This window comes from Oncorhynchus clarkii, chromosome 18 (assembly GCF_045791955.1).
Source record: "Oncorhynchus clarkii lewisi isolate Uvic-CL-2024 chromosome 18, UVic_Ocla_1.0, whole genome shotgun sequence".
Classification (NCBI taxonomy): domain Eukaryota; kingdom Metazoa; phylum Chordata; class Actinopteri; order Salmoniformes; family Salmonidae; genus Oncorhynchus; species Oncorhynchus clarkii.
This window is the reverse complement of record NC_092164.1, coordinates 36,693,159-36,716,838: the sequence shown is the minus strand read 5'-3', so window position 1 is coordinate 36,716,838 and position 23,680 is coordinate 36,693,159. Positions and strand designations below refer to the sequence as shown.

At 43.2% G+C, this 23,680-nt stretch overlaps 2 protein-coding genes across 2 annotated transcripts; both read right to left on the bottom strand.

The window, feature by feature from the left end:
- Positions 1-184: 184 nt before the first annotated feature.
- On the bottom strand, positions 185-4,084 carry LOC139373400 (elongation factor 1-alpha). The gene is made up of 8 exons (XM_071113862.1): positions 3,912-4,084; positions 3,176-3,328; positions 2,469-2,648; positions 2,065-2,361; positions 1,735-1,885; positions 1,378-1,634; positions 961-1,195; positions 185-650 (listed from the first exon to the last, which is right to left on the bottom strand). The coding sequence occupies exons 2-8, from the start codon at positions 3,317-3,319 to the stop codon at positions 526-528; spliced, it is 1,389 nt and encodes a 462-aa protein (XP_070969963.1). The 5' UTR covers positions 3,320-3,328; positions 3,912-4,084; the 3' UTR covers positions 185-525.
- Positions 4,085-4,256: 172 nt separating this feature from the next.
- On the bottom strand, positions 4,257-7,745 carry LOC139373401 (elongation factor 1-alpha, oocyte form). Its single transcript, XM_071113863.1, has 8 exons — positions 7,666-7,745; positions 6,767-6,928; positions 6,083-6,262; positions 5,689-5,985; positions 5,441-5,591; positions 5,096-5,352; positions 4,774-5,008; positions 4,257-4,673 (listed from the first exon to the last, which is right to left on the bottom strand). Exons 2-8 carry the CDS (start codon positions 6,908-6,910, stop codon positions 4,552-4,554), a joined length of 1,386 nt encoding a protein of 461 aa, XP_070969964.1. The 5' UTR covers positions 6,911-6,928; positions 7,666-7,745; the 3' UTR covers positions 4,257-4,551.
- Positions 7,746-23,680: the final 15,935 nt, after the last annotated feature.

Genomic DNA, 23,680 nt, shown 5'->3' with positions numbered 1-23,680 from the left:
GACATGTTTACCAACAGCACTTAGATTTCTGATGTAACTCAAAGGAGAGAATGCTTAAAACAGAGGCAGTGAATATCTATTGAATATTCCCCAAAGTTGTTATTATTTTCTGTTTGTAGCCAATATTGTAAACCAATGGAGTGTATTCAGCAAATCAATCCAAAATTTGACAATTAGCTCAATGTTTCACAGCAACAGAAACCAGACTTTATTTTAATATTCTAACACAACATATCATGGTAGATAGCAGTATGGATCCAACAGTAACTGATTCAGCGTTTTGGCTTTATGAGAATCAAGAAAACAGCAGCGTTTTGGCGGGTCATGTTCATGGTTTTTTATTTTATCATAATTTTCCCTAAAGCATTATTCTTCGAACATTTGCTTTCCTTTCCTGCGAAAATTTTTGCGATGGGTTTTTATTAGCATTAGCCAGTCCTTGAGTAGAGAGCTCAGGTTCTGAGACACTGCAGAATGGGATGCCGGTGACACACTTTGTTGTTGCTGGATGTCTGGAGCAGGAATTCATTTAGCTTTGGCAGCCTTAACGGCGGACTTGGTCACCTTGCCAGTGCTGGCAGCCTTCTTGTCGACGGCCTTGATGACACCAACAGCCACGGTCTGCCTCATGTCACGCACGGCAAAACGACCTGCAACGATGCAGCAACAAAGAGATATGGTTACTGGAATGGAGTGTCAGAATATACCAGAAGTCATTGTAGTTCCTAAAGAGTTTTTGTAAGTGACGTTGTAAGGTATTGAGGCTAGTAAGATCTCTTCACCTTCTTACAAGCAATCAACAGTAAATGTGTGGCGAGTTCTTTCAACACCAAACGACTACATTACCCAGATGGGTCCTATACAGTGATGATCCCCCCCCCACGTAACATTCAGTTTTTCAATAGCACTGCATAAATAAGACCAATAATCGTCATCATAAGGAATTGGTGTGTGACTCACCGAGGGGAGGGTAGGCAGCGAAGCTCTCCACACACATGGGCTTTCCTGGCACCATGACGATGATGGCGGCGTCTCCAGACTTCAGGGCCTTGGGGTTGTCCTCAAGCTTCTTGCCGGAACGACGGTCGATCTTCTCCTTGAGCTCGCTGAACTTGCAGGCGATGTGAGCGGTATGGCAATCCAGCACGGGGGCATAGCCCTGGGAGATGGTGCCCGGGTGGTTCAGGATGATGACCTGAGGATTGGGGTAAAGGTTGGGTAAGGATGGGATAGAATCTAGAACTACATTGACAGGGGGTTGGAACGTGGGTAAACTGAATTTAGAAAAATGTTTAATGAAAGTGCATATGTTTGGCCAGAAACGAGACATGAAGGAAAGTAGACTTGGAAATATTTAAAATCAGTCCCATCTCTCACCTGAGCTGTGAAGTTGCCGGCCTCCATTGGAGGGTCGTTCTTGCTGTCTCCAGCCACGTTGCCACGACGGATATCCTTGACGGACACGTTCTTGACGTTGAAGCCCACGTTGTCACCGGGGAGAGCCGCTTCCAGGGTCTCGTGGTGCATCTCCACAGACTTGACTTCAGTGGTGACGTTAGCGGGGGCGAAGGTGACGATCATACCGGCCTTCAGGGTTCCAGTCTCCACACGGCCCACGGGCACTGTTCCAATACCTAAAGGGAAACAAGTATTTACCCACAAGAGCCATACCTCGTCATGTCTAAAGGAAATAACCAGTATATTGAAACATATTGATCTATAACTGGTTCTTACCTCCAATTTTGTAGACGTCCTGCAGGGGCAGACGGAGAGGCTTGTTGGTGGGGCGGGAGGGGGGCAGGATAGAGTCCAGAGCCTCCAGAAGGGTCACACCATTAGCGCCACCCTCCTTACGCTCAACCTTCCATCCCTTGAACCAGCCCATCTGCAATGGGAAACAGAAGAAACAATGTTACTGTTCTTGTGTGGATCAAAATTAGGATGAGGCTTGCTGACCTGTCAGTGCTTTACCTTCTATAATGTTCCAGCCCTAATAATTTAGGCATATGACCACCTAAAACTACACTGCTGCGGTGGAGTGTACTGTGGGGATGGACTACTCACGTTAGGGCTGGCTTCCAGCATGTTGTCCCCATGCCATCCAGAGATGGGCACAAAGGCGACGGTGGCAGGGTTATAGCCGATCTTCTTGATGTAAGTGCTGACCTCCTTCTGGATCTCCTCAAAACGCTTCTGGCTGTAAGGGGGCTCTGTGGAGTCCATCTTGTTGACACCAACGATGAGCTGCTTCACTCCCAGAGTGTAGGCCAGGAGAGCGTGCTCACGAGTCTGCCCGTTCTTTGAGATACCGGCCTCAAACTCACCAACACCACCAGCAACGACCAGCACAGCGCAATCAGCCTGAGACAAAGACATGACACTTCAAACGTCATGGTAAAATGCTACTACTGATCATTTCATAATTAGGAAACAGGAAACCAGCAATGGTTATTAAAGCTTTTCTTTACCTGAGATGTACCGGTGATCATGTTCTTGATAAAGTCTCTGTGTCCAGGGGCATCAATGATTGTGACGTAGTACTTGGCGGTCTCAAACTTCCACAAGGAAATGTCGATGGTGATACCACGCTCTCGTTCAGCCTTCAGCTTGTCCAGCACCCAGGCATACTTGAAAGAGCCTTTGCCCATCTACACAAGCAGAGAATCAAGTTTGCATTTATTTCACTTAAGTCTATTGCCTACAGTTGTAATATTTTTTAGATCATATCTACCCAATTAGGCCTACTACAAATGCATATAATTTTGAGGCATTTTGTCATTTACACAATCCAGACTAACACAAAATGACTGCCTAATCAGATGAATAAGATTATTCTGCTAGTTGAGCAAGTTTTTTCCCAGCAATTTCCTGATGCCCAAATACGTTTGACCACCATATCATTTGCATACCTTCATTTTGAGTTCTCTTTTTACCTGACTAAACGAGTTGCAGTTCAATGACTCAATTTAACCATTTTTAGAAGGCATTTTTGCATTTAGTTACCGCAGAATGACTGGCCACAACTGACAGCGATACACACTTTCGTACAGTAGGTGTCGCTTGTGTCAAAGCAATCTTTCCAATGATTTTCAGCTGTAACCACGCCCGTTATGTCGCTATTCATAGCTGCAGACAACAAAAAAAAATCCAGAAATGTCAGGGCGCCCAAACCTACCTCAGCAGCCTCCTTCTCGAACTTCTCAATGGTTCTCTTGTCAATGCCTCCGCATTTGTAGATAAGATGGCCGGTGGTGGTGGACTTCCCGGAGTCGACATGGCCAATGACCACGATGTTGATGTGGATCTTTTCCTTTCCCATTATGATTTACTGATTGAAAGGAAACTGACGTAACTACCGATGCACAAATACATTTACACAAAATACGCATGCAAATAACATGGTAGCAGGAGATGAATACAATGTTGATGCGTTTGACGCCCAGCGGCACCACTGACTCATGCACCATGTGCTATCCGCAAATCGTCCATGTTAAATCGGGGGACTAGCGAGCCGGCCATGTTGGGTCGTCACTAGTTACCACAGCCAAAGTCATACACCCCCGCCTAGTTGTGGAGTTATCCCACACGTCTAATTCATTAGTTATCCTTCTAGTTCAGTCGAATAGTTCGCTGGTAGCTAGTTAACCACTGCACATGCGGTCAACTATGTTGTACAGAGCAGTGGACTCCAATGACAATTTATGAATCCAAATGAAAACGAGCAGTTAGAAACACCCATCTCTAGTACAATTAGACCGGTCCTTAATCATGCTCGTGAAATGAGTTACTTGTTAGGCTAGCACGACTCATGACCATCCCATTATCACAATTTTAAGCGAACAGTGTTAAGAGTAGCTTAGCCACAAGCCATTAACCAGTAGATCCTGAAATAAGCATTCTGTTACACTAACCTGCGATAGGTTTACGGTTATCCCTGCTTTAGACCGGAGAAAAAGGGAAGAATTTGATCTCACATTTCTTTTTATACCGGTGCTGTGAGGGGCGGGAGAGCAGCAAATGCTAAAGCACTGCTGTCATCAATAAAATAGGGTGCTATTGGTTGCACCAGTGTAACCCACCAAGGTGATTGGACTGCAAAAACCCATCACAGCCCTGCAGCTGTCAGGGATAGGATGTGTCAAAACAGCTGCAACGACCAGTTACATACAGCATTGCACTTGTCCTACCCTATAGAGCAGCTCCCACTGAACTACAAGCACATGAAGGACAAAGGATTAAGGAAAACGACAGCAGGATTTTTGGTCAAGACATTTAAAGACCTTTATTAGTTATCAGCAGTTTCCTTCCAATTTAATAGTAGAATCAAAACAGGTTCCGTTCAACCATATACACAATTTAACTGAAAGAGGCGCCGCCTGTAATGACGAATCCACAAGTGTCTCCACGTTGGGTTCCTTTCCTGCGGAAACTTTTACGATGAGTTTTAATCAGCATTAACCAGTCCTTAAGTATAGAGCTTAGGTTTTGAGACGCCGCAGGATGTTGGGCAGCAGACACCGCTACCTGAGGGACGTCCTGTGGGAGGGGAATTCACTTTTTACCGGCCTTAACGGCAGACTTTGTGACCTTGCCGCTTGAGGCGGCCTTCTTGTCAACAGCCTTGATGACACCGACAGCGACTGTCTGTCTCATGTCACGCACAGCAAAACGACCTGCAGGAGATTGAAAAGGCAGCGTTACTATTTTGCCAGAAGCATAGAGGACCTTAAGGATTATCAATGTTTTGGTGATGAGGGCCTGTGGATAACTTACCAAGAGGGGGGTATTCCTGGAAACTCTCCACACACATGGGCTTGCCGGGGATCATGTCAACGATAGCAGCATCTCCAGACTTCAGGAACTTGGGGGCATCTTCAAGCTTCTTGCCGGACCGACGGTCGATCTTCTCCTTGAGCTCACTGAACTTGCAGGCGATGTGAGCAGTATGGCAATCCAGCACAGGGGCATAGCCCTGGGAGATCTGGCCAGGGTGGTTCAGGATGATTACCTGGAAAAACAAGGCGTGGTCAATTAGCACAAAAACAATTGTCATGGGAAGTAACCTGCCCCACGCAACTACAAACAGTATGCCTACTTGAGCAGTGAAAGTGCCAGCCTCCATTGGAGGGTCATTCTTGCTGTCTCCAGCTACGTTGCCACGACGGATATCCTTGACGGACACGTTCTTGACGTTGAATCCGACGTTGTCACCGGGCATAGCCGATTCCAGGGTCTCGTGGTGCATCTCCACAGACTTGACTTCAGTGGTGACGTTAGCGGGGGCGAAGGTGACGATCATACCGGCCTTCAGGGTGCCTGTCTCCACACGGCCCACAGGTACAGTTCCAATACCTGAGGAAACCAGGGGAGTAGATTAACCAACGAGCAGAACCAAACCTTTGCGTGTCAGTCACTTTCATGAAGTTTAACAGATTCTTACCACCGATTTTGTAAACATCCTGGAGGGGCAGACGAAGGGGCTTGTCTGTGGGGCGGGATGGGGGCAGGATGCTGTCCAGGGCCTCCAGCAGAGTCACACCATTGGCGTTACCATCCTTACGCTCGACCTTCCATCCCTTGAACCAGCCCATCTGGAATAAGAGAAAAAGTGTTTAGAAACAGTAATATGTATTCAAATGACAGGCAAAACTATATCACAGTAGTGTACTGTTGGGATGGACTACTCACGTTGGCGCTGGCTTCCAGCATGTTGTCCCCATGCCATCCAGAGATGGGCACAAAGGCGACGGTGGCAGGGTTATAGCCGATCTTCTTGATGTAAGTGCTGACCTCCTTCTGGATCTCCTCAAAACGCTTCTGGCTGTAAGGGGGCTCTGTGGAGTCCATCTTGTTGACGCCAACGATGAGCTGCTTCACTCCCAGAGTGAAAGCAAGGAGAGCGTGCTCACGAGTCTGCCCGTTCTTTGAGATACCGGCCTCAAACTCACCAACACCACCAGCAACGACAAGCACAGCGCAATCAGCCTGGGGGGGAATTAAGGTTGGTCAGCCCACCACCTTAAACTGAAACTAATAGGCTGTGGATTAACAGTACAGTCCAATTGCAGTGGGCCCCACTTACCTGAGATGTACCGGTGATCATGTTCTTGATGAAGTCTCTGTGCCCAGGGGCATCAATGATGGTGACGTAGTACCTGCCGGTCTCGAACTTCCACAGGGAAATGTCAATCGTGATACCACGCTCACGCTCAGCCTTCAGCTTGTCCAGCACCCAGGCATACTTGAAAGAGCCTTTGCCCATCTAAAGATGGGAAGTCAAAATAATTTACATTAAATCACTTCAATGTGATCAAGCTACATGTTAAATTGCATAGTGAGCAAGTACAGCATTCAGGGTCAAGCCTAGAATGTTATGGGAAACTAAGCCAATAATCTACACTACTTTAAAAAACGAAATTGAAATGGATTGTTCAGTCTACTTTCAGAAACGTAATTTATGCATTTTATGAAGTGGAAATAGAGGCTGTGTACTAGAGATGGGACAACTTCTTAGAGTCGGCTTACTGTGGCCGGTGCTCAGTAAGTTATTAGCTAAAAAATATATACACACACATTGTAGCCACGAAGGCCTCAGCCACCATTACACAAAGTGCATCGTCATCACCCGGACGCTAGGCCCGCGCGCAAGCGCCACCCCACATGCGCGTACTCGTTACACACCCTACCGGCTTCGCCGTTCAAAGACCATGCTGGCGTCGCCATTTAATCCAAAGTATTGTAACCAACGAGTTTAGGAAATGCTTACCTCAGCAGCCTCCTTCTCGAACTTCTCAATGGTTCTCTTGTCAATGCCTCCGCATTTGTAGATCAGATGGCCGGTGGTGGTGGACTTCCCGGAGTCGACATGGCCAATGACCACGATGTTGATGTGGATCTTTTCCTTTCCCATGGTCGCTTACTTAAGTTTCTGAAATAAAATGAGAAACCACTTAGCTAAGCCACATTGCCTCTTGGAATATGGCTGCAAATAAAACGCAGGTCACCGGCTAACAATCTTTTGTCGATGGTCCAAAAATATAATACATATCCCATTAAGAATAGGACCCCATAAAGAATGTTTTTTAAAGTCCCCACTCGACAATGTTAACTCATCCGATGCGATTTGACAAAGGATGAATGAGCCATGACCACGTAGGCCTTAGTCCGCCATGGGCCAAACGAGACACGTGTTACTTCTGGGCCACGTCGTGTTAAGTTACAGAAAGATTTCCAAATATCCGAGAGGAATTTAGCTATCACAACTCGACAACTGTCGCCTGGGCTACCGTGCAATTCACTTTAATGGAAGACAGACATTCCATTTAGCTACTCAGCCACACAGACCACTGCTTTAGTATCCTTTGTTCTCCCCCCCAGTTTCCCCTCCCCCAACCGAAAAGTGTAATTTTCTGACAAACTAAAAACTTCAGTAAAGACAACATTATGGCCATTTGTATAAAGTAACTAATCACAGCATCCTTGACGTTACACCATCAAATCCACAGGTTAATTGAAACGACAGACAGAAGGCTAACAAATGTATATAGTACATTTTCGCAATACGGCTAGATATGAGAAGAAAAAAAAATTAAAAACATAACCACTTGTAAATTCAAGAACAGATTAGGCCCGTTTTTGAAACCACTTGATGATAAACGCGCTTACCGGTGTCACTACGAAATCACACTGCTACTACCACTGCTGTTGCCCTTAACCAGGTAACAGAAAGAGAAAGAATGATGGTTGAGTTGGAGTTTTATACACGGGGAGGTGGCCAGATTGGGTTGCACCCCCGCTTCCTTTCCCCTCCCTATTCGAATCCGCAAATCACACACAATTCAGCGAAACACTGGTCAAGGATAGAGGGAATACAGGTTATTTCAAGTTTACATCAAAAGTTGATTTTCTGTCTTCTTTTTAGCTCTTCGCTAACCCATTTCCGAACCTTTACCTAATTCTCAGAATTTACCATGTTAATTCTCATAACCTTCTACAAAAGTAATTTCTGATCATACATAAACTGTCTCCCTTCTAGCCGAAACCAGAAAAACGATCCTCGCCTGTCTTAATATGTCATGATTTAAAATCTTTTCAATTTTGAAAGTAATCCTTTCTGATTCAATCAAATAATCTAAAAAGAACATAGCTTGGTAATTGATAAATTGATTAAATAACCCCAAGTGGTCAAGACTAGCTTATCATTGGACCTAAAATATTTTTGATTTTCTGGATGTCTGCTTCTTCTTGAAAATCTATCATATTCAATGATGAAGCTGGAGGTTGAGAACATTGATGATTCCCATAAGGGGCTACTTGATACATTGCTGCATTACCATCCTAATTGTCAGCCTCACTCTGGCTTTTCTTCTACAACGAAACAAAAATTGTCAATACAAACCATTCTACTTCACCTCAAATGTTTTGAATTTTATAATTATTTGTTTACAATCTAATATGTTGTCTCTGTCTTTATCCCTATAACACTGTTCAAACACACTCTTTATTGGCATTAGAAAAACATGAACAATAAACCAGAGATTCATTCAATAACTCAACTGACAGAGTTAAACTGTAATCTGAAAATAAATCTCCCCACTGTATGTTGAATGTGATTAGTTATCTCAACAAACCAATCCCCACTCTGTCTCATAAACCTGAGTGAGATGATCAAAGCCTGTTTTCTAGAAAGGAAAATCTATTATTTCATACATTTTTTTCAACATTAGTACATAGTGTTTACACAATTGTCATATCAAATTTAAATGATACATTTTTCCTCTGTGAACCATAAACTGTCAATGAAGAGAATCACATTTCTTGGATTATTGCCTCAGGAGCAGGCTACACTAGACAGAAAATAAATGCCCTTGAGTTTCTCACTATCACCATCCACCTGTATTGACTCTAGGTGACCCAATCAGCATAACAAATCAAGAGATTTTCACTCAAACAGTGCACTGAAAAGGGAGAGCCAGGCTCATTGTTTCAATGGCCTGGAGGGCACCTCCACCACATCTCACACACATTCAGATTCTAAAGACGTTCAGACAAGGCCAAGATGAGTGACTACAGTGATCAATGAGTGTGAGGGAGTCCTGCTAGATTCTCCACTCACATTCGCAGAGTATAATGCTAACACTGAGTGCTTTCCATAATGATCATATCAAGCCAATTCTCCAATAAATATAGCTATAGTTAAACCTCGCCATGTTAAACCTCTGTTGCGTTGCCCACCCAGTCCACAAGCAATGTTAAATTCTATAACACTGGATCAAAGTTGGGTGATGTATCTGATTGCAGTTCCTTTTCCCCATAGCCTAGTCAGTGAGTGTGTTTTATGATAAATATTAGTGAGGAAATTGCATGTTTTTAGATCAACATTTCAGTCAACCTTTTCCAAAAAACAAACAAACTAGAATATAAACATTGATTTATTTCATTCCCAGCACCACAAAGATTTGATGATGTGGATATTGACATTTGCCCAATATATGATCAATATATTCTGATCTATTGAGCCTATTCCAAAGGATGCTGTGGAAGTCCATTCTGTGTTTTGGGTGCTGTGGAGAGGTCACAGAGGTCCGACTCAGGGCCCTGCAGTCTCCGTACTGTTCCCATCACCGTTGAATTCCTGATATAGAACAGCTGGCATCCCTTGGCGTGGTGACGGCACTCCCCGACTATCTTTTCCTCAGTTCAGGTAACAGTCACAGAGCTCAGCTGCTGCTTTCAATCAGCTCACAGCACAGTGAGAGGGGGAAAGAGAGAGTGGGTGAGAGAGTGAGTGCGAGAGAGAAGGGTACTCACAAACCATGTCACAGATAGTGGGCGAATGCACAGATAGTGTCCGAGGAAGAGAGGAGACATAGGATGGGAAGAAAACAGGAGGAAGCAAAGGTGAATGAAAGCGCAGATGCATTGGCCAGGAACAGGATTTCAGGAGACCAGAAAAAAAAACCATCTTACCCTGCCAGCTATAAGTTGACGATCCCAAAGAAGAAAGAGGAGCACTCAGAAAGCTGCATGGATCTTTAGGTTTATTCAGGACAAACTAATAGGCTTACATTTCAGCGTGTCAATCGCCTTCCTCAGAAGGTTCAGGAGGATCTTTTAAGAAGTGTTGGCCTGATATATCAGAAAACAGGACAGATGGTTTATTCCATTGAAGTTTCCCCATTTCATTACTTTGGCCCACATATTTGGCTGGGTTTTACATGTCAAAAATGTTAGCACATTTGTCATAAATAAACTAATCACAGGAAATGTGCCCTGGTTGTCCCTAATCCCCAAAGATGATACAGTACTGCGTCTTCCTTTAAGAATGAGGAAGGATCTAGTACAGAATAACACAGTAAAAAAGGCCAACAAGTAAAGGGTGGTTTCAGCACTAAAACCAGAAGAGCAGGCGAATGGAACTTAACTACAGTCTTCACAAAAGGACAATTTGTTGAATCTACACCCTTGGGTTGGCTTGCTGACGCCCAATGCCACCCAAACTTGAAAAATGAAACCATTGCTAAACCACACCCAACAATGTTATGAAGAGACACTCTCGGTTCCTAGATCTATTCCCAGTTTTTAATAGGGACGCAGTGACAACAATAAGCATTCAGCTTTAAAATGTGACATATAAAATATGACAATCATATGTTGTGTTATGAATATTCTGCTAAGTTTATTTTACAAGTAGGTGAAACAAAGTGGGAAGTAGTTAGGAGGTGCTTGAGCATTCACTGTAGTGCTATGATTAACAGCTAAAAGACTGAATAAATGCAGTCCACCAGAAAGGGGAAGGGGATAAGAGCAGGTATGACTGACAAAGAGGGACTAGGAGAAAACTATGCTGTAAGACATCCTCCAGTGACTTTTGAACTTTTACTGTTGAAAAGCAATATCCCAAGTATAAATCCATTAAAGCACACACAAAAAAGGGTCAAATAAATAAATAATTCAATAGCGTTTTGAGAAAGTTTTTTTATTTTCTTTCAGACACAACAGCAAACTTCAATGAGTATGGCAATCAAGGAGTTGGTTTGATGGGAAGTCGATGTCATCAGCCTCCCTCCAATTTATGGCAGATTTCCTGGGTGATCTTAGATTAATTCTGACTATTAAGGGACAGACAGTACAATTGTCGCTTTTTTCTCATTTTTCAATTGAAGGTATTTTAAGGGAGTATGCAGTTCGGCTAGCCGGGTTAGGACTGAAGCATGCTGATGACTTTACCTGTACCACCTTTTGTTAAGTAAAGCAGGTGTTAAATGGAGGTGAAAAGGAGACTGGAGTGCCACATTAATTACAGGTTTCCCCCCATGGAGCCTACTCCCCTCCCCTCCTGTTCTGTGTCTGAGTGACTCATTGCAAGCTTACAGAACAGGGCTACAGGTAGCTGAGCAAAAATTGAGAAAAAATTCTGGAGGACCTATCATCCTTCCTCTCTACCTTATGTTCCTCTGGGGCTATTGCTAAAGCCAGCCTCTATCATTCAAAATGTCAAGCTTCTGCCTCTAACCCTAGGAAACTCTCCCTCTACGGACAACTTTATCAATCACTTTGAAAAGAAGGTTGACAACATTTGCTCCTCATTAACTCAGCCTATTGAGTCCACTGGTCCCACTCACACAGAACTACCCTATGCCTTGATCTCTTTCTCCCCTCTCTCCAGATGAAATCCTGCGACTAGTTATGTCCGGCCGCCCGACAACCCCATCCCCTCCTCCAGACCATCACTGCAGACCTTCTCCCATTCCTAATTTCCCTCATCCCTGACCATTGGCTGCGTTCCCTCTGACTTTAAAATGGCCAGGGTAAAAAAAATAAACTTTTTTTTTTTAAAAAGACCCCTCTGACATCAAAAACTACAGACCGGTATCCTGGTATTTCTTTGCAAAACACTTGAGCGTGCTGTTTCTGACCAACTCTCTCGCTATCTCTCTCAGAAAGATCTTCTTGACCCTAACCAGTCAGGCTTCAAGACGAGTCACTCAACCGGAGACTATTCTTCTGTGTTACGGAGGCTCTCCGCACTGCCAAAGCTGACTCTCCGCTGTTCTCATCCTCCTAGATCTATCCGCTGCCTTCGACACTGAACCATCAGATCTTCCTCTCCACCCTCTCAGGGCTGGGCGGCACAGGCTCTGTACACTCATGGATTGCATCCCACCTGGCAGGCCGCTCCTACCAGGTGGCGTGGCGAGGGTCTGTGTCTGCACTGTGCTCTCACTACTGGTATCCCGCAGGGCTCGGTTCTAGACCCTCTCGTCTCTCTATACACCAAGTCACTTGGCTCCGTCATATCCTCACATGGTCTCTCCTATCATTGCTATGCGGATGACACTTCACTGCTTCTCCCCTTCTGACACCCAGATGGTGACACGCATCTCTGCGTGCCTTGCTGATACCTCAGCTTGGATGTCGGCCCACCACCTCAAGCTCAACCTCTGCAAGACGGAGCTGCACTTCCTCCCGGGGAAGGTTGTTCTACAACATGCGTAGAGTACAACCCTACCTCACACAGGAAGCGGCACAGGTCCTAATCCAGGCATTTGTCATCTCCCGTCTGGGCTACTGCAACTCGCTGTTGGCTGGGCTCCCCGCTTATGCCATCAAACCCCTGCAACTTATCCAGAATGCTGACAAGGTACAAAGGTACAAATCTGTCGTATCTGGTACAAGGTACAAATCTGTCGTTCTGCCCCTGAACAGGCAGTTAACCCACTGTTCCTAGGCCGTCATTGAAAATAAGAATTTGTTCTTAACTGACTTGCCTAGTTAAATAAAGGTTAAAAAAATTAAAAAAAACGCCTGGTGTTCAACCGTCCCAAGTTCTCCATGTCACACCGCTCTTCCGCACACTCCACTGGCTTCCAGTCAAAGCTTGCATCCACTACAAGACCATGGTACTTGCCTACAGGAGCCAGAAGAACTGCCCCTCCGTACATTCAGGCTATGCTCAAACACTCCGTTCTGTCACCTCTGGTCTCTTGGCCCTCCTATAGCCCTACAGGAGGGCAGCTCCCGTTCAGCCCAGTCCAACCTCTTCTGTAAACATCTGAAACCCTACCTCTTCACTCAGTGACACCCAGATAAAGAACACGTACATAAAACACACAGTCATCTACAACGACACACACTCACACACACTGAAATGCCGCGGATAACTTGACTAAGGGAGATTGGAGGCAGTTGAAAGAAATAACTGCAGCTGTCCGTGTGGCTGGCTATCCAACCCACACACCCCTCCCCATTCCTAGACACATACTTACACTCACCAATTACTCACCATGTCCCGGAGTGTCTCACACCAGCATATAAATATATCACACAACCTTTGTTCCCCGTCGGTAGCCACTGTAGATGAGAATCTCATGACATTCAGATTGCCTCACAGTGGTAGCGCTATTATACATCGAATCAAATTTGATTGGTCACATGTTTAGCAGATGTTATTGTGGGTGTAGCGAAACGCTTGTTTCTAGCTCTGACAGTGCAGTAATATCTAACAATTTCACAACATATACCCAATACACACAAATCTAAGTAAAGGAATGATGAATAAGAATATATGGACGAGCAATGTCAGAGCGGCACAGACAAAGAGACAGATAAGTCAACCTCAGACAGTGATTCCCATTCAGTGCTGAATTTGTGATTTGATTTTATGTCAGCAGCACACACAGCTACAACAAGCAACAGCTGAAGTCTTATTTCACACACTAACTCGGGAAGAGAGAGTGGGCTGTGTCTGGCAGAGTGTCATGGTGCTGGTTGTCCGCTCATATCAGTTCTGAATCTTCCTGATGGCTTAACAGGCAGTTAAGATTGTGACCACGGCAACAGTCTTGTTTTTATATTAGTGTGTCTTAATAACCAATAGACAGTATATACTGAACAAATATATAAACCTAACATGTGAAGTGATGGTCCCATGTTTCATGAGGTGAAATAAAATATAAAAAATTATCCATATGCACAAAAAATGTATTTCTCCCAAAATGTTGTGCACATTTTTTTTTACATCCCTGTTAATGAGCATTTCACCTTTGTCAAGATAATCCATCCACCCGACAGGTGTGGCATATCAAGAAGCTGATTAAACAGCATGATCATTACACAGGTGCACCTTGTACTGGGGACACTAAAATGTGCAGTTTTGTCACACAACACAATGCCACAGATGTCTCAAGTTGAGGTAGTGTGCAATTGGCATGCTGACTGCAGGAATGTCCACCAGGGCTGTTTCCAGAGAATTGAATGTCCAACATTGTTTTAGAGAATTTGGCAGTACGTGCAACTGCCCTCACAACCGCAGACTATGTGTTACCATGCCAACCCAGGACCTCCACATCAGGCTTCTTCACCTGCTGGATTGTCTGAGAACAGCCACCCAGACAGCTGGGTTTGCACTGTGAGTTTGCACAACTGAAGAATTTCTGCACAAATTGTCAGATACAGTCTCAGGGAAGCTCATCTGGAAGCTTGTAATCCTCACCAGGATCTTGACTGTAGTTCAGCCTTGTAACCGTCTTCAGTGGGCAAATGCTCCCCTTCAATGGCCACTGGCACGCTGGAGAAGTGTGCTTTTCACAGATGAATCCCGGTTTCAACTGTACCGGGCAGATGGCATCGTGTGGGTGAGCAGTTTGCTCATGTCAATGTTGTGAACATAATTGCCCCATGGAGGCGGTGGGGTTATGGTATGGGCAGGCATAAGCTACAGACAACAAACAATTTCATTTTATCGATGGCAATGCAAATAGTCTGGGGAGCCATTTGATTATCTGTTCAGGAGTCTTGTGGCTTGGGGGTAAAAACTGTTGAGAAGCCTTTTTGTCCTGGCACTCCAGTACCGCTTGCCATGCGGTAGTAGAGAAAACAGTCTATGACTTGGGTGGATGGGGTCTTTGACAATTTTTAGGGCCTTCCTCTGACACCGCCTGCTGTAGAGGTCCTGGATGGCAGGCAGCTTAGCCCCAGTGATGTACTGGGCCGTACGCACTACACTCTGTAGTGCCTTGCGGTCAGAGGCCGAGCAGTTGCCGTACCAGGCAGTGATACAACCAGTCAGGATGCTCTCAATGTTGCAGCTGTAGAACCTTTTGAGGATCTCAGGACCCATGCCAAATATTTTTAGTTTCCTGGGGGGAAATAGGCTTTGTCATGCCCTCTTCATGACTGTCTTGGTGTGTTTGGACCATTCTAGTTTGTTGTTGATGTGGACACCAAGGAACTTGAAGCTCTCAACCTGCTCCACTACAGCCCCGTCGATGAGAATGGTGGCATGCTCGGTCCTCCTTTTCCTATAGTCCACAATAATCTCCATAGTCTTGGTTATGTTGAGGGATAGGTTGTTATTCTGGCACCACCCGGCAAGGTCTCTGACTTCCTCCCTATAGGCTGTCTCATCGTTGATCAGGCCTACCACTGTTGTGTCGTCTGCAAATAATAATAATGATGGTGTTGGAGTCGTGCCTGGCCATGCAGTCGTGGGTGAACAGGGAGTACAGGAGGGGACTGAGCACGCACCCCTGGGGAGCTCCAGTGTTGAGGATCAGCGTGGCAGATGTGTTGCTACCTACCCTCACCTCCTGGAGGTGGCCCGTCAGGAAGTCCAGGATCCAGTTGCAGAGGGAGGTGTTTAGTCCCAGGATCCTTAGCTTAGTGATGAGCTTTGAGGGTACCAGCAACTTCGCACAGCCATTAAAGAGTGGGACAACATTCCAAAAGCCACAATCAACAGCCTGATCAACCATATGAAGGAGATGTGTTGCGCTGCACGAGGCAAATGGTGGCCACACCAGATACTGACTGGTTTTCTGATCCACGCCCCTACTTTTTCGGTATCTGTGACCAACAGACTCATATCTGTATTCCCAGTCATGTGAAATCCATAGATTAGGGCCTAATTTATTTATTTCAATTGATAGATTTCCTTATATGAACTGTAACTCAGTAAAATATTTGAAATAGTTGCATTTTGAGTTTATATTTTTGTTTAGTGTAGATTCCAATCTCTAAAGGAAGATAAACATTAGTCATGACAAACCTGGGCCATGAAAAGTGAAAAACTGTATCAGCACAAAATGGTCAGTGGAATAAGTCATGTTATTTTTATAGCCTACTGATAAAGCCACAAAATGAAATGATTGATATCTTAAATATACTGTATGTGTAAGGTACTCAGTGTCATTCTACCTTCAGGGGGCTAATTGCTAATGCAAATAGAATATTTTGCAAGACAGTGACCTCCTGTCACTCTCTGGCAATCTAAAGTAGTTGGTTCACACTTGCAAACAAAGTCTTTTTGGTCAGCCTTTTCTTTGGTTTGGCCTCAGGCCAAGTGTGAAAGGGAGAAAGTCTAAACACATGCATATGACTCTGGGCCCCAGCTGTCCCATGTCTTGATTGCACATTTGGGAAAAGGTGAGCTCAATAGAACACCTTCACATGGGTTTCAAATGTGAGTGAAAGACTAGGGGGGGGGGGGGGGGGACACATTGGAATTTAAATGGAACTGAATAAAATGTGGGGATTATTAGAAAATCATATCTGGACATTTGTCTCAAATACCCACTTTTAAATATCCAATTAAAATAGCAAACATGTCAAGTTTGCCTAGTTGAAGATGACTGGGTAACATGTATAACATGGCCTATACTGTATACAAGTAAATGCAATATTTTATAAATGTGCAAAAATGTCAATGTGAATAAACATTTATTTTTGTATATGTCACCTTGACATTGGATTTAGATTACAAGTTGGTTGGAGAAAAAAAAGAAATTGAGGACCTTTTGCAAATCCAAACAGCTTTCCACATTAATTCAATGTCATCACATTAGATTTCATGTTGTTGAAATGACACAAAACACATTTTTGAACAGTGGGAAGTGTCTGAGGAAAGTATCAGAAGGATGAATCTACTGACCATGAGAAAATATTTGAATGTGATGCTGCCAAGAGAAGAATATAATTTCATCAACATGCAAAAAACTCCCACAAATTAGGTAGGCCTATTATCTAAACAAGTTATGTCAATGTCCTGTTTTACATACCTTTCTTGATGAAAACAAATCAATAGCCTATGATCTTTTCATTATGATTTTATGCATAATAATAAAGGTTGTCACATGAAGTGAAGAATAAAAGGGCATTAAAGACACTCATTCATAGGCTTCATGTAACTGTACTCTTAGAGTGACTGCTCCTAAAAAGCAACTTCTGGTTTTGAAAATGGCCTACGTGACAGACATGAGTCAGAAAAATGTATACATCCGAAACAGGTCAAAATTGACTACAAAATGTAAATAGGATATATTTTGGTCATGAAGTCAGTCAAATCAAATTTGTCACAGGCGCCAAATACATCAGGTGTAGACTTAACCATGAAATGCTTACTTACCAGCCCTTTTCCCAACAACGCAGAGTTGTGCTGATGTTGGCACAAGATGGAGGGAAAGTTAGAGCATAACTTATGAAATGAGTTTTTTTTTTAAAGAGAAAAAAAAGGATGTTTGATCCAGTATAAACAAATGTATAGAATGTATTATACAAGAGACAAAAATCACAAATTCCACAGCATGACTGCAGAGTCATTTCTCAAGTAAAAAAAGAATGACTCAATAAATAGTAGTATTACAATGTAAACTTTCAGTCCGTCTGTCTGCATATTTCAAGACATGACATATGGGGGTGGAGTGAGATACCCAGGAGGCTGGACAATTATTTTCTCATTACGAAAAAACATATGCAAAATACTTGGAAGTCAATCAATCCGCCATCATTGACACAATGGAAAAATCTAATGATGTATTATTTAAACATTTTACGTTACAATTTAAGACCAAGTGGCAAACTATAATACAGGCACTAGGGATGGGGGTGTGAGCATGCAGGTCTGGGCAGAAGAAATGTAGCCATTGTTTGCATGTGTCTGTAAGTATACGCTTGTTTTAGTATTTTTGTGTAAAGTAGACAAAGTTTGGACACAACTACTCATTCAAGGGTTTCTTTATTTTTTACTATTTTCTACATTGTATAATAATAGTGAAGACATCTAAACTATGAAATAACACATATGGAACCATGTAGTAACCAAAAAAAAGCATTAAAACAAAATTATACAATTTTTTACAATTTTTAGATTCTTCAAAGTAGCCATCCTTTGCCATGAGGACAGCTTTGCACACTCTTGGCATTCTCTCAACCAGCTTCATGAGGAATGCTTTTCCAACCGTCTTGAAGGAGTTCCCAAATATGCGGAGCATATTTAAATAGCCCTTACACATCCTTGGAGGTCTGTTTGGTCATTGTCCTGTTGAAAAACAAATGATACTGGGACTAAGTGCAAACCAGATGAGATGGCGTATCGCTGCAGTACCCATGCTGGTTAAGTGTGCCTTGAATTCTACATAAATCACTGACAGCGTCACCAGCAAAGCACCCCCACACCTCCTCCATGCCTCACGGTGGGAACACACATGTGGAGATCATCCGTTCACCTACTCTGCATCTCAAAAAGACACAGCGGTTGGACCCAAAAATGTCAAACTAGTAATCCTCAGACCAAAAGACAGATTTCCACCGGTCTAATGTCAATTGCTCATGTTTCTTGGCCCAAGCAAGTCTTCTTTTTATTATTGGTGTCCTTTAGTAGGGGGTTTCTTTGCAGCAATTCGACCATGAAGGCCTGATTCACGCAGCCTCCTCTGAACAGTTAATGAAATGTGTCTTACTTGAACTCGGTGAAGCATTTACTTAGGCTGCACTTTCTGAGGCTGGTAACTCTAATGAAAGTATAACTCTGGGTCTTCTTTTCCTGTGGCGGTCTTCATGAGAGCCAGTTTCATCGTAGTGCTTGATGGTTTTTGTGACTGCACTTGAAAGTTATAGAAATTTTCCAGATTGACTGACCTTCATGTCTAAGTAATGATGGACTGTTGTTTCTCTTTGCTTATTTGAGCTGTTCTTGCCATAATTTGGACTTGGTATTTTACCAAATAGGGCTATCTTCTGTATACCACCTCTACCTTGTCACAACACAATTGATTGCCTCAAAAGCTTTAAAGAAAGAAATCCCACAAATGTAATTTTAAGAAGGCACACCTGTTGATTGAGGTGACTACCTCATGAAGCTGGTTGAGAGAATGCCAAGAGTGTGCAAAGCTGTCATCAAGGCAAAGGGTGGCTACTTTGAAGAATATAAATTCTAAAATATATTTTGATTTGTTTAACTCTTATTTTATTTTGACATTTAATCCTCATAAAAATGCACTGTTTTAGTTCAGTTAGGATCACCACTATTTTAAGAATGTGAAATGTCAGAATAATAGTAGAGAGAATTATTTATATCAGCTTTTTTTTCTTTCATCACATTCCCAGTGGGTCAGAAGTCTACATACACTCAATTAGTATTTGGTAGCATTGCCTTTAAATTGTTTTGCGTAGCCTTCCACAAGCTCAATAAGTTGAGAAAATGTTGGCCCATTCTTCCTGACAGAGCTGGTGTAACTGAGTCAGGTTTGTAGGCCTCCTTGCTCCCACGCTCTTTTTCAGTTCTGCCCACAAATGTTCTATTTGATTGAGGTCAGGACTTTGTGATGGCCACTCCAATGCCACTCCAATACCTTGACTTTGTTGTCCTTAAGCCATTTTTCCACAACTTTGGAAGTATGTTTGGGGTCATTGTCCATTTGGAAGACCCAAGACTTCTTGACTGATCTCTTGAGATGTTGCTTCAATATATCCACATAATATTCCTGCCTCATGATGCCATCTATTTTGTGAAGTGCACCAGTCCCTCCTGCAGCAAAGGACCCCCACAACATGAGGCTGCCACCCCGTGCTTCACGGTTGGGATGGTGTTCTTCAGCTTGCAAGCCTCCCCCTTTTTCCTCCAAACATAACGATGGTCATAATGGCCAAACAGTTTCAGACCAGAGGACATTTCTCCAAAAAGTACAATCTTTGTCCCCATGTGCAGTTGCAAACCGTAGTAGGGCTTTATGGCGGTTTTGGCAACGGCTTCTTCCTTGCCGAGCGGTCTTTGGTGCTATACGACTTGTTTTACACACACACACACTTTTGTACCCATTTTCTCCAGCATCTTCACAAGGTCCTTTGCTGTTGTCCTGGGATTGATTTGCACTTTTCACACCAGAGTACGTTCATCTCTAGGAGACAGAACGAGTCTCCTTATGGAGCGGTCTGATGGCTGTGTGGTCCCATGGAGTTTATACTTGTGTTCTATTGTTTGTACAGTTGAACGTGTTACCGTCAGGCGTTTGGAAATTGCTCCCAAGATTGAACCAGACTTGTGGAGGTCTGCATTTTTTTTTCCTGAGGTCTTGGCTGATTTCTTTTGATTTTCCCATGATGTCAAGCAAAGAGGCACTGAGTTTGAAGGTAGGCCTTGAAATACATCCACAGGTACACCTCAATTTGACTCAAATGATGTCAATTAGCCTATCAGAAGCTTCTAAAGCCATGACATAATTTTCTGAAATTTTCCAAGCTGTTTAAAGGCACAGTTAACTTAGTGTATGTAAACTTCTGAACCACTGGAATTGTGATAGTAAATTATAAGTGAAATAATCTGTCTGTAAACAATTGTTGGAAAAATGACTTGTGTCATGCAGAACGCTTACACGGTTGTCAGGTGTACAGTGTTTCCTCCGACACATTGGTGTGGCTGGCTTCTGGGTTAAGTGGGCATTGTGTCATGACGCAGTGCGGCTTGGCAGGGTTGTGTTTCGGAGGACGCACAGCTCTCAACCTTCTCTCCCCAGTCCACACAGGAGTGGCAGCGAGTTGCAGACAAGACTAACAATTGGATACCACAAAATTGGGGAGAAAAATAAAATAAAAAAAATGTCAGAGTACGCATCCTACAATCTGTCTGACCTTGTGAATGTTAACCTGTTTAACGGTCTTACTCACACCAGCTAAGGAAAGTGTGAACAGTCATCCGGAACAGCTGGTGCTCTCATGCATGGTTCAGTGTTGCTCTCCTCGAAGCGAGCATAGAGGGCATTTATCTAATCTGGTAGGCTTGTGTCACTGGGCAGCTTGCGGCTGGGTTCAAAGCGGAGATTTGCGAGATGATAGGAAAAAATTGTATGTCGGAATGAGGGAGCATTTCCTAATGAACCAAATCAAAGATGATCTATTATATTGCCAATCTTGCCGAATAACCGCTCCAACAATGGAAATACATGTCCTCAATCAGCGAAAGCAAGTGAGGTCAGGTGGGACCATTCTAGCCAATGAGAGGGTTGATACGCATGTGAATAACAGGCACAACTAAGTTATTTCTCAAAATTGCCAGAATGCAACATGCATACACTTAACAGTACATTTGTAACAGCCTAAACATTACAAAACTTATACTCGATCAAGTAAACCTCACGTAATTCGGCACTAATTTATCGACCTCCATACAAAAAAAAGGGCTTTTCTCACACAGACAAATTTTGGCAGAATAAATCCTCTCGCGTGTCAACTCTTCCTCTCTGACCAGAACTAAAACCATGCCAAATCAGGAAGTGCAGTCACATTCTCCGTTATTATTGATGACATCCATGTAACCATTTGCCTGTAGTGTGAATCTGGTTTAATACGTGACAGGCAGTGCTTGACATGGGCAGGAGCTCACCGGAGCGGAGTACCAGCACCTCAAATTCTCTACTGCTTCCAGGCTTATCACAACCGGCCGTGATTGGGAGTCCCATAGGGCGGCACACAACTGACCCAGTGTCGTCATGGTTTGGCCGGTGTAGGCAGTCGTTGTAAATAAGAATTTGTTCTTAACTGACTTGCCTAGTTAAAAAGTTTTTTTTTTAAATGATGCAGAAATGTTTTGGTACCCTTCCCCAGATCTGTGCCTCGACAAAATCCTGTCTCGGGGCTCTACGGACAATTCCTTCGACCTCAAGGCTTGGTTTATACTCTGACATGCATTGTCAACTGTGGGACCTTATATAGACAGGTGTGTGCCTTTCCAAATCATGTCCTATCAATTGAATTTACCACAGGTGGACTCCAATCAAGTAGAAACATCTCAAGGATGATCAATGGAAACAAGATGCACCTGAGCACAATTTCGAGTCTCATAGCAATGGGTCTGAATACTTACGTAAATAAGGTATTTCTGTTTTAATTTTTTAAAATAAATTTACAAACATTTCTAAAAACCTGTTTTCGCTTTGTAAATTATGGGGTATTGTGTATAGATTGCTGATAATTTGGTTTTATTTAATACATTTTATGTTAAGGCTGTAACTCAATGGTTTTGAATACTTTCCAAAGGCACTGTATTTTCATTGTTAGAGCGGTCACTCCACTGTCTTGTCAATATAACACGAATAGTTTATGCATTTTTTCTTATGATTATAAACTGGATGGATTAAGCCCTGAATGCTAAATGGCTGAAAGCAGTGGTATATCAGACCTTATACCAGGGGTATGACAAAAACAAAAATGGTTGACTTTTCTAATTACGTTGGTAACCAGTTTCTAATAACAATAAGGATCCTTGGGGTTTGTGGTATATGGCCAATGGTTAAAAGACAATTTATGCTTGATCAAAATGTGGTTGAATGTGCCATATGGATGGTGTGAAGCCTCTGGAGGCATGCAGAGGCCAAATTGAGCTCTGTACTGCATGTGCACCGCCCAATTTATTTGTAACAATGTGGATGGCTCCATATAGCTCTCTGCATTGCCATGATTGGTTGACGGTAGGTGGGGGCGGGGGTCCAGTATAAACACAAACTCACTTCCTTGACAACTTCCTTCACAACAGCTCTGCGAAACTCAACAAGTATGAATGCCCTGACTTCTGCAGAGGTTGTATGGCAGAAAATGCTGTATGGGCACTGCAGACATCGGATTGACCATGCAGCGCATTTAATGGCTGTATCCAGGCACTCCGCATTGCATCACGTGTAAGAATAGCCATAGCCGTGTTATATTGGTATGTGACTGCACTTGAAAGTTATAGAAATTTTCCAGATTGACTGACCTTCATGTCTAAGTAATGATGGACTGTTGTTTCTCTTTGCTTATTTGAGCTGTTCTTGCCATAATTTGGACTTGGTATTTTACCAAATAGGGCTATCTTCTGTATACCACCTCTACCTTGTCACAACACAATTGATTGCCTCAAAAGCTTTAAAGAAAGAAATCCCACAAATGTAATTTTAAGAAGGCACACCTGTTGATTGAGGTGACTACCTCATGAAGCTGGTTGAGAGAATGCCAAGAGTGTGCAAAGCTGTCATCAAGGCAAAGGGTGGCTACTTTGAAGAATATAAATTCTAAAATATATTTTGATTTGTTTAACTCTTATTTTATTTTGACATTTAATCCTCATAAAAATGCACTGTTTTAGTTCAGTTAGGATCACCACTATTTTAAGAATGTGAAATGTCAGAATAATAGTAGAGAGAATTATTTATATCAGCTTTTTTTTCTTTCATCACATTCCCAGTGGGTCAGAAGTCTACATACACTCAATTAGTATTTGGTAGCATTGCCTTTAAATTGTTTTGCGTAGCCTTCCACAAGCTCAATAAGTTGAGAAAATGTTGGCCCATTCTTCCTGACAGAGCTGGTGTAACTGAGTCAGGTTTGTAGGCCTCCTTGCTCCCACGCTCTTTTTCAGTTCTGCCCACAAATG